This window comes from Physella acuta, unplaced genomic scaffold (genome assembly GCF_028476545.2).
Source record: "Physella acuta isolate Inbredline_101_S28 unplaced genomic scaffold, ASM2847654v3 ptg000197l, whole genome shotgun sequence".
Classification (NCBI taxonomy): Eukaryota; Metazoa; Mollusca; class Gastropoda; family Physidae; genus Physella; species Physella acuta.
Window position 1 is genome coordinate 268,424 of NW_026731716.1, and position 19,229 is coordinate 287,652.

At 33.6% G+C, this 19,229-nt stretch overlaps 1 protein-coding gene across 1 annotated transcript; it reads right to left on the minus strand.

The window, feature by feature from the left end:
- Positions 1 to 1,001: 1,001 nt before the first annotated feature.
- Positions 1,002 to 18,876, minus strand: LOC131936957 (MORC family CW-type zinc finger protein 3). Its single transcript, XM_059294101.1, has 17 exons — positions 18,793 to 18,876; positions 17,761 to 17,833; positions 16,805 to 16,937; positions 9,815 to 10,137; positions 9,517 to 9,539; positions 9,315 to 9,472; positions 7,790 to 7,931; positions 5,785 to 5,913; positions 5,550 to 5,675; positions 5,343 to 5,440; positions 5,140 to 5,232; positions 4,579 to 4,707; positions 4,246 to 4,314; positions 4,056 to 4,083; positions 3,833 to 3,900; positions 3,468 to 3,691; positions 1,002 to 2,448 (listed from the first exon to the last, which is right to left on the minus strand). Exons 1-17 carry the CDS (start codon positions 18,829 to 18,831, stop codon positions 1,853 to 1,855), a joined length of 2,451 nt encoding a protein of 816 aa, XP_059150084.1. The 5' UTR covers positions 18,832 to 18,876; the 3' UTR covers positions 1,002 to 1,852.
- Between the last annotated feature and the right edge of the window lie 353 nt (positions 18,877 to 19,229).

Consider the following 19,229-nt stretch of genomic DNA (forward strand, 5'->3'; position numbering starts at 1 on the left):
ACTAACTTCTTACCGACGAAAGAACTCCATATATTTTTTGGTGTATTCCGAATGACTCATCTCAAATGACGTTTTAGTTTTGAAGATTTCATAGATTCGTGACTGAGAACAACTTTATACAGTGTGCTTTGTTTCTTCTCTATTACATTTCCAGTAATGTTAATGAAGTCGAATTTAAAAAATTCTTCTAAATATTTATGTTTTGTTTCAAATTACTAAGGTTTAGTAAACCAGTTGGCGACCCCCCAGAAAGACCCCCAGGTTGGGAACCCGTGACCTAGTTCAATAGTCTGTGTGTGATCTTAATGATAAACGTACAAATTAGGCAATAACTATAGAAGTGCACGTTTTAAGCCTTATATATATATATATATATATATATATATATATATATATATGTATATATATATATATATATATATATATATATATATATATATATATTTGTCGGTGTGTGTAATATAGTTAGTCTTTGGGCGTGTTGGCAATCTAAGTCAAATCTTCGATTTTCATCGTTATTTATGTCGTAAAATATATTCGAAATATTTTTTTTAATTTACATATTTCTAGTGTTATTGTATTCCTTGAGTTTTTAAATTAGATTGTCAGGAAAAAAAAATGGTCTATCACTATGAAATTTAAAATCCAAGATCTAACAAATAACTTAGTGCTGAATAGCAGTAGTCAAACGTCATATATGTAATCATATATAAAGGTCGAAGATTCAGAATTTCACACACAATGTAAATAAATGTTAACGCTAAAACCTGTTTGTTTTAATTGTGTGTTTTATGCAAGCTTTGAGCCTCATTAACTCGCAGAACATTTTAAGTATCCAATTATTTATTTTTCTAACAACTTCATCAAAAATTAGTGTTTACTAATCTATCTATATTCCGCTATAATTGTGCATTGAAAAAAATCTTACTTTTAAACAAAGTAGACCTACTATACTTGCTTAAGGAGTTAAAAAGATTCTTGTATTTCCAGAAAAGTGGCAAAGTAGACAATGTTAAAGTATGATCTAAAGGCAGGCTGCTAACTTGAAATGATTCGCCACTTATTAGTTTAAACAATTTAAGCCATCCAGAAAACCAAAATTCACCTGGCCATTTAATCTTTTGTACTTACAAAGTTGATATAAAAGACTCCACGATTTTGTCAGAAGACTCTTATTAGTTTTAAAATGCATTAAACTCAAAGTAAGACCTATTGGTAGTACACCAAAAGAAGACTCGGCTAGTAACTTTAATAAACGACGCATTTTGTGTACAAACAAATATTTATCTGTCCTGTGCTGTAGCAGGCTGTTGTCTCAATGTGGTTCCAGTCTTACCTGAACTCCTCAGGAAGTTTGGGTTATTTATACTGAATCATCAATGGCTATGTTAAAAACAATTATACTGATTCATCAATGGCTATGTTAAAAACAATTATACTGATTCATCAATGGCTATGTTAAAAACAATTATACTGATTCATCAATGGCTATGTTAAAAACAAAACAATAAGCCAGTCATAATCAAACATAAAAGTATACACAAACTATTGCGCTAAACCTTCGAGTTGAAATAAGATTTACTTTTGAAAAAATCCAACAATACAAAAAAAGTGCAGGTGAAGTAATGGTTATTGATACAATGCTTACTACGGATAATTACAAATGATCTATATCCTATTTTTACATTCGTATTTTACACAGCAAAAGATAATGAAATTAAATCAGTTTTTTCTGTTTACTTGTGATGGCTACTTTAACATACATTGGGTTAAACGACAAGCTGCAAATAGGATTTCAGCTAAATAGATTATCGGAACAACCAGAGTTTCTATCAGACATTTTTACTCCTATTTAGATATGATTTGAATCATCAATTGTTCTAATCATTTCTTCAATCTCGTCATCCACGTTGTCTGGCATCAAGGTCATTTCACTTTGTGCAGCAATTTTACTAATAATATCTCCAATATCATCCTCAATGTTATCCAAAGTACCGTCATGATATTTTTTAGGTAAGGTCAGTCGTAATAGCTTACGAACACTGTAGGAGAACTTACTTAGCCTATCTTCTAGTTGTTTGATCTTTTCCTTATGCTGGGCTAGTTCTATTTTCATATTTTTCATTTCATCAGAACCCCTCTGATTTATTTCAGAGCCACGTTTGTCTGTATTCTGATGAAGACTTTCTGTTACAAAACTTGATGAGGGCATTTGGCTCTTGTCCACACGGGAACACACTTCAGAACTTGACATGGAGTTTGTTTCGTCATTGCCATCTGTATCATTATCATTATTATCCGTATCTTCTGCTGATGGATCCAATGCGAGGTCAACATTGCAAGATGGACCACTGCTCCTTCCTTTGTGATTTGGTTTACCGTTCAGCTCAAATTGAAAACCTTCGAATGAACTTTCAGAGGTGGACCTTCTAAGTTCACTTGTTTTTTCTGCAACCAACACATTAGAATATATTTTGATACATTTCAATTTTAGTCAGCGAACATAAAAAAACAGAGTGATTAAACGGAACAGGCTTAAACCGAACATACGTTCCCTTTAAAGTTAATTAATTTCAGTTTAAAATTAAATGTACATCATTTTTACTTTCTCGTATGTACGAAGTATAGAGAAAGTCTTGTAATCGTGCAAAAAAATAAAAAAATAATCGAGATTTTTACATCTCACTGATACGGAAAAACATAATTTTGCAATCTTGTCCGTATGTCTGTGTGTGTGTCTGTCTGTCCGTGTGTAAACACGATTACTTGAGTACCGTTACAGCTAGGTTGATGAAATTTCATATATAAGTATTTTATCGAAATCGTGGATCCGTATCAACTTTTGAGCGATTTCTGATAACCGGAAGTGGTACTTTTCCTACTTTGAAATTTTCAAAAGCCTATAACTTGAGTACTATTTCAGATAGATAGACGAAATTTCACATGTAAGTAAAAGATCTAATTCTCTACCTTCTGTTAAATTTTGAGTCATTTCCGTTGACCGGAAGTAGTAATTTACGCTACTTCCGATTTCTCAAAAAACTAATGTAAATTTTTAAAGTACTAATAATATTGCGCACTATTATGCACTTTTTTATTTAGCGTTCACTTGGTGTGCAATTCTTTTGTCTACGAGATTTTATTCTATTTTTAAAACTTTAAGTATTTAAAATGGATTAAAAATCATGTCTATAGCCCGAGTTTCCATCCCCTGTTATTTTATATAAAAATATTCGAGAAAGTTTAGGGGAGACCACTCCCGGTTTATTTAAATTAATAGAAGAAATATTGCTATGCGTGTCAATTAAAAAAGCTTTGTAATGCTAGTCCTTTTGTGACAGTTAAATTGGTCAAAGAGTTTGATGATATTAAACTCGAGAGATTAAAAATTTAGTAACATTTTGGCAAATAGTCAGTTTTAATAAAATAAAAATTATCATTAATTAATAGATGATTAATGCATTTACCAGGTATTGTTTCAGGTTCATCGTCAACATCATCACAATGTTTATCAAAAGGAGACGTTTTCCGTCTCGCCTTGTAAACTGTGGTGATTTCAGTTTTAGAACTTGAGGACCTTAGAGATTTCTTCCGTGAGCTGTGTGCGGTTTCATCACTGTCATCATGCACATTTTCGGTATTTGATGCGCTTTTTCTTTTAGTGGGTAACGGTTTAGATTTATCACTGGGTCTGCAACATTGACAGACAAACTTTTAAATACTTACATTTTTTTACATCTAGGTTATGTGTTACATACATAGGCATAGATCCATATTATAAATCAGAGTATATAAACTATGAGTATTTATTTAAACTGCTTTAGTTTCTTACAATCCTTTAACAGGGTATCGAACTTCACGTATAGGCAAGACAGGGATAGCTCTCTTTTGAGTCTTGCCCTGTAAAAGTACCGAAAAATGGGATGTAAATTTTTCTGCTTTAAACTATTATGAAAGCAAATTCAAATAGAAGCTGTCACTTCATTGGCAAGTAGAGATTAAACATTAAAGAAATAAATTTTTCTTATTTTAAATGGTGATGTAAAGCTTTTGACCTTTTTCGCAGTTTTCTTGTTCTTGCTCCTTTGAATGGATTTAAAAATACCACATGTTAAACTAAGTATTATAGCTGTAATCCTCCTTAACAACTACATTGAGTGCAATAAAATTTGTAATCATTTTAAATATAAGCTCGATTTAAAATGTGATATCATAAACCAATAAAATAACTGAATCGACACGTACTTTTGTTTATTTTTTTTCTTCATGTAAACGCCATCTTCCTCAAGCTCCTCTTGAGGTACATCACAACGACTGGAGGAGATAACATGTTTTAAAAACATACGAAGTTTAAGATATTTAATAACAACTTTATAAATTAGTATTTATTAATAGTATAATAAAGCATTTACTTATGAGTAGAATCTGTATTGAATAAACAAATAACAACTTCATCATAAATTAGTATTTACTAATAGTATAATAAAGCATTTACTTATGAGTAGAATCTGTATTGAATTAACAAATAACAACTTCATCATAAATTAGTATTTACTAATAGTATAATAAAGCATTTACTTATGAGTAGAATCTGTATTGAATCTACAAAACCATTTATCTGGAAGATTTTTTGTTTGTGTTTCAAGGGGTAGCCTTCTCCATTTGAGACACAGGTCGCATTGGACCCAGGTCCAGTCAGGACACACCCTATTATTAAGACAGAATAAATAGCTGACTTTCTAAAAACTAATAAGTTATATCTTAATTATAAAAAATATCTTGCATCATATAGAAAAAGTTTCTTTTTGGTGGTTGATACAACCAGAGTTTCTTCCAGGCATCTCTTCGGGGGGGGGGGGGGGGAAAGACCCCCGAAAATTTTTTACCGCCCTCCCGAACGAAATTTATATAATTTATATAGAAAGTATATACTTTTAACAGTGTCCGCCCCCCCCCCGAAGAAAGTCTACCGCCCCCCGAAAATTTCAAGTGCCCCCCCGGAGAAAAAAGTCTGGAAGAAACACTGGATACGTTTAAATCTATAATAACCAATACCTGCTTAGACAATTATGTAAAGTGATTTAGCTTGATGAAATGTTTCGCTACTAGAATTCTACACCAAATAGTATTTAAACGTACTCAGTGACTGCCTGGCCTGCTGAATTACTTTCGTCTGACGCGTTCTCATCCCAGTAATCATTCAGTTTTTCAGCGATCGCCTTCATAACAGATCTAAGTAGATTAAGTCATATATATACTGCCAGTGTTGTTTTGACACTTTATAGAGTACTAATAAAGAATGAGATACAAAGACGCCATTAAACAGGATCGATAAAACTTACATAAACTTTTTATCTTTTTCGAAATCCTGCTTGTTGTGAGTGGCAGTCAAGAAACTAACATCAGCCACCCCTACGACACCTACACCTTTCTCGTTTGCCTAAACAGAATACACAATTTATTTTTGCATAATTGGTTGTAAATTGCTATTTAATTATTGTTTAACGTTAATGTTTTGTTTTACATTTAAGCTCAGGAACTTTTTTTACTTGTTTTTGGTATCCAACTTTTTCATAAGCTGTAATTAGACGATTTCTGTGGTACAGCATCATGCCGTAATCTTCGCCCCTTTCCCTCTCACATGAAAATCCAACTGTGATATTTATATGTTTGTTCTGAGGAGAAAGAATTACTTTCAAATAATCTGTTCGGTGCTTTAGATTTTTTTACAGCATTCAATTTAAAAAACATATTTAAAAACTTAAAAACAATTGTGTCTAGTACCAGCCATGCAGGTTTGTATTTGTACACTTCAGTCTGGTACAAAGATCTTGCTACAATTTTTGACCTCACTATTGCACCTCTTAATTGGATTTTCATTCGTGGGTGTTGAAACAAAATTCTGCAATATTCCTAGGAAATATACGTAAACAATGTGAACAGTAGAAAATATATTTAAAACTTTAAAATATATTCAAACAAAAATAGTTTACTTTTATGACAATTGTGGGAGAATGTTAGTTTTAAATGCAGTAGCTCTTTCTAGTGAACGGGACACTAACGAGGGTGGATCCAATAGAGACGGTATCTTTTTACTTTCTCGTATACAATGTATTGAGGGAAAACATGGTTTTGCAATTTTGTCCGTGTGTGTGTGTGAACACGATAACTTACATACCGTTACAGCTAGGTGAAATTTTATCTATAAGTATTATATCAAATTTGTAGTACTGCATCAACTTTTCAGCAATTTCCAGTAACCGTAAAAGGAACTTATTCTACTTTGTTTTTCAAAAGCCTAAAACTTGAGTACTGTTTTAGATAGATAAACAAAATTTCACATATAAGTAAAAGATCTAATTTTCTGTCTTCTATCAATTTTGAGTAATTTCCGTTGACAGGAAGTACTAATTTACGCTATTTCCGATTTCTCTTAAACAAAAATGAATTTATCAAGTACTAATAATAATATTCCACACTATTATATACATATTGTTTGCCATTCACTTGTTGCGAAATTCTTTTTTTCTACGAGATTTATTCTATTTTAAAAAGTTTAAGTAATTAAACATGGATTAAAATTATGTCTATATCCCGAGTCGCCAAAAGAATATTCGAGAAGGTTTAGGTGAGATCACTCTTGGTTTATTTTTTATGTCTACGTGTGTTGTGTCTCACTGATCAATTATTTTCAAAACAAATGCCCACCAACATTAAAAATGCTCGGGCTATTTGTAGTGGATGTAACATATCGGTTGTCGTTATTTTTATTTAAAAATAAGCTTTTTAGTTCACAAGGTCGGTTTTTCGCTTGTTTCTGGGTGTGGCAAATGTTGTTACTTAAATGAGACCCAGTTCTACTACAACTTTCCAGATACATTGGTCTTCGATGACAACGCAAGAATATCTTTAAAAAATAATTAGAAATTGACATTCAAAATAAATTACACGATTTCGGAATTAAGGGAAGATAACAAGACTAAATAACACTGGTTAATTTCTTGACTGAGCGTCGACCACGAACAAAGCAGACTACTGTCTTTTAGAGATCTCAAGCTAATCGTCAGGTTTAACCCAATTATTCTAAGTCGTAGACTAACTAATGTCAACTTAATCTAGAACGAAAAACTAAAAAGTGGAAAATAAAACAAATGTAAGAATCTTTATGTTAACAAGCGTTTAAAAGCACTGGAGAATAATAAATTTGCTTTCTTCAATAAAAGTTTTGATCGATCATGAGTTATTTTACATATTTTAGCGACCAAAGCTTTTCTTAAAGAAAGTAAGTTTATTTAAATTTCATATTTTTAATGCATTAAAAAAAACTTTTTATTGTGAAGATTTTTTAACGGTGTCATATGTTTTGTATTAACATTAAGTATGTAAAGAGCATTTAAAAAGTATTCATTATTTATAATAACCTTTATGTTGTCTATTGTCGATGAACCAAAATAGTGAACTATAATATATATATATATATATATATATATATATATATATATATATATATATATATATATATATATATATATATATATCTATATATATATCTATATCTATATCTATCTATATCTATCTATCTATCTATCTATCTATCTATCTATCTATCTATCTATCTATCTATCTATCTATCTATCTATCTATCTATCTATCTATCTATCTATCTATCTATCTATCTATCTATCTATCTATCTATCTATCTATCTATCTATCTATCTATCTATCTAAATATATATATATATATATATACGCTATATATATATATATAGTTTAAGCCAAACTCTCTCACCCGTAAGGATCGTGTGTACTCAGAGGCTACTGATGCAACAGGCCTGTCCTCCGGGTTGTCAGAATCTTGTTGGTGAGTTTCAGGACAACGAATGTCTTTCGGATCACTGGCAAAGTCAAGCTCTAACGTTACGTCTTGTATCCTGAATTAAAATTTCCAAATATAACCGATATAAAATCTATATCAACCCATATATATACATATATATATATATATATATATATATATATATATATATATATATATATATATATATATATATATATGTGTGTGTGTGTGTGTGTGTGTGTGTGTGTAAGGGGCTGGGGAGTTATTTAATTATTATTTTATTACAAATAGGTGAATGTCACTTTTGTGTTCCTTTTGAGGATTTTTGTAGTTTCTAGTTAAGTAGTCCACTATTCTGGCGCTGATATGATTAGGATTTTAAAATGGTTTATTATTGCTTTGTCTTGTTTATATTTTGATGTTATTTATGCAAACTTTGTTTTGGAGTGTGGCTCCACTTTGCTTTATGTCCTGAACGTTAATTAGTGTTGTATTAGGGACTATTTTCTTGCGCGTAGTATTGGTTTTTAGTTCGTGAGTGTAGTGTGTGGACAGGGAGGGACATTCTGTGGGAATGTTGAGGCCTGTGTGTTGAAGTGTTTGTGTCGTATTTCTGTGGTGTATGGACGGTGCTCAAAAATTGGGTGTTTTGTTCCGTTGAGTTTTGTTTTGTTGAGTTTTATGTCTTGAGTGTTTTGTTTTGTCTATTTTTTATACAAGTTTTGACTCAATATTTTTGATAAATAAATTGTATTAAATTGTTAAAATATTTTTTGTGTTTTTATCTAGACTTAGGTTAGGGTTTAACCACCGTGGGTTTTACCACGGTTGCATTGACCGGACAGTTTATTTACTACTTAGATAAGACTAGGGAAGGTTGATAGTAGCGTAGTTATCACCCTCCTAGCAGGGCATATATATATATATATAATAAATATATATATATATATATATATATATATATATATATATATATATATATATATATATATATATATATATATATATATATATATGTATATATATATATATATATATATATATATATATATATATATATATATGTATGTATGTACATTATTAAACATAAGCTCGGATATTTTGAATAAGGATAACGACATCGATGTATATGATGTACCAACCTCCCCAATGAGGTAAGTTTTATCAGAAGTATTTCATCATAGTCTTCCCCAGGAAGCTAAGACTTTGTTATCTGGCACATTACTTTAACACAATTGCAGGTAATTTTTTTTTTATTATAAATAGTTTATTATTTTACATAAGAACATTATTGATGCATATCAATTTTTGTGCTCCACAATCTTTTGTTTCGTACGCAAAAAAAAAACAAACATGAATTTTAACACTAGCAGCTAGCATGTATCGGTTTATTCATATTGTTATTTTTTTTTTACACATGCACATATATTTATTCAATTTTACAATATAATACAGTTTTATCAATGAAACTACTAACGTATTTAGGTTGTAGATAATGATTTTAGTTCCAGTTCTTGAATTTTCTAATGTGTTCAGCTCTTTAATAAGATCATCTTCGGTATTGAAGATTGAATACGTCAGGATTTGTTTCAGGCAGTTGAGTGTCCCCTGGCTGTTATCACGCTTTAGTAATGTCTAGTCAAGGAGAATTGGTAGGTAGACAAACGGAAATATCATACAACGGATAATTTCACTTCATTAACTGATTAATAATTAATTATTGGGCGAATAAATAATCTTAGATCATCGTTGGGCTGAAGAAAAAAATTTCTAAACATTAACCTGCAAATGTTCGCATTATTGTTTCATTAACGGTGACTAAGAACTAATAATAATGATAATACTAATATTACTACTACTACTACTACTACTACTACTACTACTACTACTACTACTACTACTACTACTACTACTACTACTACTACTACTAATAATAATAATAATAGTAATAATAATCGTAATGGTAATGGTAATAGCAATAATACAATAATTTCTCAATAAAGCACAAAATGTGTTCCCAGTTGAAATTTATAAAATGAACAAAACTAAATTTAAGGTACTTGAAAAGGATATGACCTGAAAGCTTGTATTCAATTAACGGCACCAACACCGTATCGGCTTTGGTAGCATCCAAAAATGTTTGTGACAAAAACCCAATGCTGGTGGAATCTTTACACCTTGTAAAAACCAGAGCGTCTTTTCCTAGGCGCATGGAGCCAGACTTAAAGCCGTTCCCATACTGCCCTATTGGTTTGTACGTTTCATTATTCTCATAAATACCTTTTTCACAGAATCCAAAGCTGTAGAATGGTGGTAAAGAACGTGGCCGACTCATTAATGAAGTAGCTTGGTTTGCTTTCAGGTACAAAATATGGTGCACATATCACACAATGGGACAACATGGTGGGAGGGTAGAGGCTACTACCTGAAAGTCTTAAGTCCAGGTTTGATGGGTACCTGACTCAGGGAAACAAAGGCTGACGGGCACAGTGCTGACCACACTATCCAGTATAGACCGAGGTCACTGAAACATATGAGCTCTACTTCAACCAGGGGCGTAGCGAGGGGGGGGGGGCGGGGGGTGCGGACCGCACCGGGTGACACCATTTAGGGGGGTGACACCAAAGCAAAAAATAGCAAAATATATAGAGAAAAACTCGAGGGGGGGTGCAAATCGAAAGTTTGAGGGGGGGGGGGGGTGCAAATCGAAAACTTGAGGGGGTGGGGGGGGTGCAAATCGAAAATTCGAAAGTTTGTCCCTAGGAAGGGTCTCTATGCCTCTGGGGGGGGGGGGGTGACACCATTAAGTGCCGCACCGGGTGACACCCGACCTCGCTACGCCACTGACTTCAACTGCCTGTTTTGGACACGAAAGCGAAAAGAGGACAATGATAATCTATCTATATACTACTAAATCTCAAGTTTGTTTACATCTTTGTATATATATATATATATATATATATATATATATATATATATATATATATATATATATATATATATATATATATATATAATTATATATATATATATATATATATATATATATATATATATATATATATATATATATATATTGTTGTCTTTTTTGGTTACAGGAGAGAATCTGCACTACGTGTAGAGCTGTAAAATACATATTTAGGTAGAGAATTACGTTCTTTTTGACCAAACTGTTAATTACACATTTATTTAAAGACGTTAATTAATTTATTGGTATATTCATTGGTAGATTAGACACTTAAATTATAAAAGATAAGAACAATGACTTTACTTATAGTAACGTCACATGATTTATTTACTTTTTATAACAATTGATGGCGGCTTTCATCGAAGATTTTGTTGCCCATTTAAACGTTTAACACATTGTAAAGCTAATTTTCTGTCGGCTATAGCTTTAACGATACGTGCGTTTGCTATTTTTATTAGATTCCAACACTATTATCAATTTTCAACAGTTCTTCTAATTTGAGTATACAATAAATTTCTCTAGATCTAGAGATCAGCTGTCGGACGAAAGTCAATCCTAGATCTAAAATCTAGAATCTAGGTCAAACCAAAATTAATTTGTTAAAAAATTCATAAAAAACGTTTTAATAACAAGCTTTTATGTAATGATGCACTAAAAAGTAGAAAATAAATTATACACTACTATTTAAATTACTATAAAGAAAAGCGTGGGTCACTTTAGTATCTATTGGATACCTTTACTAATGTTAAGGAAGACACCCACGCTTTTCTTTATAGTAATTTAAATAGTAGTCTATAATTTATTTTCTACTTTTTAGTGCATCATTACATAAAAGCTTGTTATTAAAACGTTTTTTATGAATTTTTTTTCAGTACTTTACATGTTTTATTTACAATAGAGTTACATGACTAAAAACCATTGCGCGCCTACTGAACATCACGTTTAGTAGGCGCGCAATGGTTTTTGAACGCAGCCATTACGTGATGGCGCAGCTATTGAAGGTGATGACGCGTGTGGTGTGGTTGGCTAGACATGCCTACTAATTCGGTCCAAATTTTAATTAATTCATAAAAAATTAATTAGGCATCCAATTAAGTCAAATTTAGTTTCAGATTGCATTGTCTTCATGTCTTGACCCACGTGCCAACTGTGAATCGTATCGGTCAAATAGAACTGTCCGAATTTTCACTCCTGCGTTTCCGTCTAGACAGACTGACGACAGACTGACGACAGAGGAAGTGAGTTAAATAAAAGCTTGTAAAAATAAAAACCATTAGGCCTATAAAATCACAATAAATTATTGAGTTTCTTTATAAATGTTAGTCCTTAAATATTTGATATACATCTTCGCTTTTTAGCTTCAATGATCATCTAATTTGATAATATATGGGATTTATCTATCTAGCTCGGTTATAGTTATAAATCTAGCGTTACGGAGAAACTAGACTTAACGTAAATTCTACATCTAGACTTAACGTAAATTCTACATCTAGAATCTAGATCTATCTAGATCTTGAATCTATATACTAAACTATTTCAGGTCTTAATTATTTTATATAAATCTTTGTTAGTTTAGCTATGGAATTTGCTAATTTGGGATATGATTTAAATTGAAATAATAGGGCCTATCCGCGCAACTGAAGTTTCTTACTTTGCAGTAAATTATTATAGAACAAGTTATGATTAAATCGTAAGCGCTCACATAGCTAAGATTATAGTGTAATAGTTTCCAAGCGGGTGGTAAGGGTTCGAGACACATCACAAGAAAGTTTTTAAAAAAATCTGTTTCCTTTTTAGATGTGAATGATAAAGTTGCCTATTGGGACTTCGCGGGACACAGGGCAGGTGAAGTAGAGTTCACCTGTTTCTGTGTCCTCAGCATATGAATGGAATGTGGTCAGACCCATGCTCGGCCGAAATCAGTGTTTTAAAAGACAAAAACATGTTGTCTGAGACATGTCGGGACACTGGGCAGGTGAAGTAGAGTTGGATAGGTCAGAGTTCACCTGTGATGTCAGCATATGAAGGGATAGTGTGGTCAGACCCATTCTCTGTGGAAATCTGTGTATTAAAAGACTAAAACATGTCTGAGTTGACGGGACACTGGGCAGGTGAAGTAGAGTTGACCTGTTTTTGTGACCTCAGCATATGAAGGTATGGTGTGGTCAGACCCATGCTCAGCCCAAATAAGTTTTTTTTAAAAGACAAAAACGTCTCTGATGTGTGACGCCATTTTGAATGTGGGGTCGGGTAGTCTAGTGGTAGTAGGCCTACAACATAAAAAAAGATGACAGCTCCGACCCACTTCACATATCTTTTATGACTTTGTAGAATGTAATAATTGCAAAGACTAAAACCATTGCATTAATATACTATTACTATATTTGATCTAAAACCAAGTGTTGTGAGAAGCTTATTAAATAACAATGTAATCAAACAAATATCTAATGATATAACTTTCCACGCAAGACAGAGGTACATGGATACTACAGGGTAAGAACGATCAACCAACCGAGTACGGTAACCTGTTTTTTTTCATGGCTGGTCGATTATTTTTTATTAAAAAAAACGTCAACAACAAAACAACATACATTTTCGACTTACGTGTAAAGAATATTTTATACATTTACTAGCCGTCCCGGCCAGGCCCTGCTCTGGCTTCTGTGAAAAACCTTTCTGTTAAAGACCATTACCTGTGTGTTTAGTAATCATCATAAACACGGCACTGCCCACCCAAACCACAACGAACCAAAACCAAAACAACAAAACGCAAACATAACGCTAACACAATTACAAATACAAACGAAAACAAAAACCTAATAACAAACCCAACCACAACCACAAACACCAATACGAACACAAAGAAAAAAACAAACGAAAAAGCAAACGAAAACAAACCAAATCCAAACGCAAAACCAACCACAAACACAAATACAAACACAAACCCAAAGAAAAAAACACAAACGAAAAAAGAAAGAACAAAAACGAACCAAATCAAAACGCAACCACTAACGCAAACCCAACCTAAACACAAAGAAAACACTAACGCGAACATAAACGCAAAGTGCTCACAGTCTAGCCCTGGGCAGAATCGCCTGTTTCAGCTTAATAAACGACTATAGTACCCCAACTTATTCATAGTCTTTTCCAATCACTTAAACGAACGTAGGTGCCAAACCAAACCAAATGAACAATTAAAATACTCCAAGCTTATCCATAAAATACCTACATTTGCACTTGATCAATCCCCGCTAATTATGTAATTATTTTTTTCCCAACACCAAAACAAAGTAATAAAAAGTAAATTCTTTTCCACTAATGCAATGTTTCATAAAGGGAAGTAATTGTGTTTTCCTAATTTATCAAAGGGAAGTAAATGCTAAAGGACTAAATATAAATAATTTTCAGACATAATTAGAATTTTTGTAAAAGATGATATTTTTTTGAAATTGTGTTTAATGAACATGCCGACAATTATTACTATCAGTTTGAAAAATGAAAATTATTTCCCAACACTTTCAGTATTAATTTTTTTAACTCATAAATTTAGACCGTGAGCACTATAATAATCTAAGACTTAAATCCATTGAAGTATCCACAACTAACTTATTACATAGAGAGTTGAGCTTTATATATTTGATATCGATATCATAAAAAATACACTGTATTGACAACAACGATCCCATATGGGAAATCGTGCCTAACGCACCCACCCCTCTTCAAATCTCTACACAGCTAGACAACGGTCCCTACGACAATTATTCTTTTCTCACCTCCGTAGTATGGAGAAAAAGTGGTCCAGTGGCAGAGAACTGGACTGCTAATCCGTAAGTCCCAAGTTCAATCTGGATCAAATAAGATTAACGACCCCGAGTCCATCTAACTACATAAACCAGAGCTGCTTTTTTTTTCCCCCACACATATGATTCATTTTTTTATTTACTAAAAGAAAAGTTAAAGAAGTCACTGTAAATAAATTGTATCTTCTTTTTTTTTTACTTCTTGTATATGTTACGGTCAAAGCCCGAAGTGCGGCCAAAGCGCGGATTGGCCGGCCAATCCGCGCATTGGCCGGCTCTCTTGGCCAAAGCCCGAAGAAATTAGCACTAAGATCGAATTTCGTACATTGGCCGGCCAATGCGCGCACTGGCCGGGACGTACTGGCCAAAGTCCGAAGCGCTTAAACTTGACAGCGTATTTTGTACATTGGCCGGCCAATGCGCGCACTGGCCGGGATGTCCTGGCCAATGTTCTATCTAGACTAAGTTGTGATCGCATTTTCATTATTCTGGGTGCGTTTTCATCGAGAGTAACGTATTGTTTAGCTCTTGTTTGTATAGCATTCTATATGCAAGGCGACATGGATCAAATGGGCCGTCAGACCATGAGACAGACATAGCAGATGGCTGTCAAAAGAAAAAAATTTAAAACCATGTTAGTTTCCATATATGGGCTCTAGCTTAAATAGTTACTGAGGAAGATCTTGAGAACATTGAACAAGAAATGGAGGTTGCCATAAATGCAACGACATCCTCAGCTAACACATCTGCTGCCGTGGCGGAACGCCCTGACCAGTTGCGTGACAATAATGTGGCCAACAGATTCTGTATAGTTTGTGAAAAACATTGTAGCGCAGCTCATTCTTTTGGATCCTGTGGCAACGATGTCCATGCTGTTTGTGGAATACCCAATGAAGCAGACGAAGGGTACGGAGGGAACATTACCTGTAGATTGTGTCACAACAAACAAGACATCATGGAACACAGATCAGCAGCTCATACTGGCTTGCAAACTCAAGGTGCTAAGATGCTTAAAACATCAAATACAAAATTTAAAGATGGTGAAGTGGGTGACAATGTACGCATCTGTTTTCCAGATGTTGACATAGGTCACGGTGATCCCCGAAGCGTGATTGCAGTTGTCATGAGCGTCGACATCGCTTTCTACAAGCTAGGAACGGAACGTGGTGTTCTAAAACAAATATATTATAGAAGTGAGTTTTCAATTCTTCACGAAAAAACTGCTCTTAATGTCGTCAGTTGGCACTGAGGAAAAATCTCTACGAACCATTGCATCTTCACAATCATTGACTGGGGGCCAAGGCTACACTCGCTGCAATTGCACAACTAAGTGCACAACAAATCGCTGCTAGTGTAAAAATAATTCTAAATGCCATAAAAGTTCAACTTGTTGTAACAAATGATGATATTGATAGATTGAGACTATAGTACAATAAAAAATGTGAATATTTCTGTCATTTACTTTAATTAATAATCAATAAAGACTTAATTTCATGATCCTTATGGCATTTAAAAAACACCGAAATCCGCTCATGATCTTCTAATCCGGACTTTGGCCGGTCGTCCCTAGCCAGATGATCTTCTAGTTAAGACTTTGGCCGGTCCACCATGGCCAGTCCGCGGACTGGCCGGCCAAAGGCCGAAATGAAGAGCTATTTCAGACTTTGGCCGGTCCACAATGGCCAGTCTGCGGATTGGCCGGCCAAAGGCCGAAATCAAGCAAAGTTTCGGACTTTGACCGACCTATGGGAGGCGATATTGGCCAATGCGCGGATTGGCCGGCCAATCCTAGCATTGGCCGACTTCGGGCTTTGACCGTAACATATATAACTAAAAAAAAAACGCAAATCAGCGTACTGTAAAAATGTTGTATTTCCACCTTCTTCCTGAATATAAATTCATTCAAATTTATGTAAACAATGTCACTATAAATATGTTGTATTTTGTTTTATGGAAAATAAAATTATTTAAAAAAAAATTGACAACAACGACAGAATAGGGTTTATAGATAGAGCGGCAACACATGATTTAAAAGAATATCAACTTCAGTGCCGAAACGGCCAGCAAATATCCTAACTAAGGCATTGTTATGAAACACAACGTGTTAATTAATTAGTTATAATATGTATCAAGCGTGTTGAAAAAAAGCACATAATACTGTGTTGATTTGCTAACTTGTCAAGAAAAATGTTTGCCAACCTGAGCATGTTGTGAAGTTGGTCATAATCCATACCAGTTCCATTATCCAGGAACACAAGACACGGTTTGTCATTAATGTCGACCTTATCTATCAGAAGTGCGGAAGCTTTAACATCAGGATCGTATGCATTGTCTGATGAAAGAATTACATTCGTCAATTTAAGTATCATATGTTTTACTTCTACTAAAGCTGCCGCAATCTAACGTCAACATTTTTTCTCTCCTAGAAGATCTCCTTCGATATATATTTCGGAGACGAAATAGACATTTCAGAAACCGACATATGTTACCAATCGGTACATGTTTGGCTTATTGCCTAAAAATGGATCGCAAACGCTTGCAGACTAAAATAAAGACTAAAATTGTTTCTACTTCTGCGGGAGCGATTTGCCATAGTGAACAATGTAAAGATGCGATGTTTTATTTCAATGCATTTTTAAAATGATATACACATTGTGGTGATGTATTATGTATGAAGGGTGTATACGTAGAAAGGATCACTGCGTGTTTGTATATATCCTGTAGAGATACGCAAGGACGTGTATGTCGTTGTGCGGAGTGAACGAGGGTAACAAGGGAAGCGACTGGTCGAGTGACAGCAAGTGTGTTGTGAGCGGGAGAAAGGGAATGCATAGAGAGGACAGTTGATGGTTGGAGCAAGAAGGTGAAGATTGGTCTGAAGAGAGAAGCGAAATAGCTGGGGTTAAACTTGACTGTCATACCTAACCTCTACGAGTTTGTTGGTGTGTACGTATACCTGAGTGTACCAGATTACTAACGCCCTTATACACATATTTTAGTTTAATAAAATTGAAGGAAATTATGTTTTTACATTTATACAAGGTTTAAAGTGAATTATAAAAAATAAGATGCCGCTTCACCACGACTTTAAACACCCCATTAACACATAAATGTAAAATATCGTTTCAAAGTAAAACAATGGAAACATAGCTTACCAATCAACTCAGCTATAGCACTGAAAGCCCAGGTGTGACTTGTTGAGTTACTGTGTAGAAACTTTGGATGGACCTGGATTTAGGGGTTGACACCAAGCGAAAGATAGCAATATATATATATATATATATATATATATATATATATATATATATATATATATATATATATATATATATATATATATATAAAATTGATAATTTCACGTAATTAAAGGATTAATTAGAGTGAATTAAATAGTCTTTTATAAGCAAAGTTGACAAATCCCGACACGGGTCGAGGGGGGGGGGGGTGACAGAAGGACGTAAACCTGCTAATGATTGAGAAAACATGCTACATCCAGCTGTATTTATAACCGAAATATAGATAAAAATCGTTAGTATTATCTGAGCTCAGTTTAAAGCAATCACCTTGGGGGTGACTGGGGGGGGGGAAGAGTTACATCAACTCAACGTTGCAAACTTTGCCTGAGGAAAACGGTTCAGTTGAGAATTGCGGGATGGAGGGGGATAAAAAAAAATTAAATACATCCAGAAGAAAAAAAGTTGAATACATATACGCATGCGTATACACATACTTACAAGTGTATATGGAATATATATATATATATATATATATATATATATATATATATATATATATATATATATATATATATATATATATATAATTTTTTTTCTAACGAGGGGGGGGGGGGGTGACACCATTAGGTGCCGCACCGGGTGACACCCGACCTCGCTACGCCACTGATTTGTACATAGCATTTTTCTGCTTTTAACCGTATGCAGCGGGAGATACAGACTTACGCATAGCTAATACGCAGAAAAGTTGTTTCACTTTCAGTTTCACGCAACCGCCATAAAGAAAAAAACAAAATACAACCAATAAGTTGCATTTAACTACATTTACATTTTAAAGGGCATATGGTTAATTTACATGTATCATAATTTTTAATATACTATTGCTGTAAGTATTGCACCTGAAAGTCCTATATAATAGTTATATTGATAAGAAGTTTGGATTAAACTGTTTACCTTGCTTTGAGGAACGCCGGAACGATTATCCGGAGACATTTTTGAATCTGCGGGAAAAGTAGGCCCGGAACGTCTCTCTGTCACACAGCGGTGACGTCATTCAATGTTGTAAAGGGATGGAGAATGCTGGGTCAGTGGCAGGGGCGGATCAAGCTTGAGTCCCAGTTGGAAATTTTTAGGGGGCCTCCATATATTATATCTATAAAAGCAAAGTGGGGGTTGTTTGTTTTTAACACCCATTAGATAGTTTTTTTTGCCTTTGATAAAGTTTGCTTTTCACTCTCATTCTAACAAGAAAATTAATTCCCTAAACTCCTTTTATCTAGAATATTAACAAACACTACAGCTATAATTTATTTTTATTTAAAACAGATGAAGTTCTAAAACTGTAACGTCAGTCTTTAAAACAGACGCGACTCTCTCTACATTAAAAAAAA

What these genes read in the sequence shown, in the direction of transcription:
- LOC131936957 (XM_059294101.1), bottom strand. Translation starts at nt 18,831, where the DNA reads ATGTCTCCGGATAATCGTTCCGGCGTTCCTCAAAGCAAG. An exon ending in ATTATCTACAACCTAAATAC is followed by an intron (nt 7,932 to 9,314) that starts GTTAGTAGTTTC and finishes ATTTTAATTCAG; the next exon opens with GATACAAGACGTAACGTTAG. An exon ending in ACAAGAAAACTGCGAAAAAG is followed by an intron (nt 3,901 to 4,055) that starts GTCAAAAGCTTT and finishes GTACTTTTACAG; the next exon opens with GGCAAGACTCAAAAGAGAGC.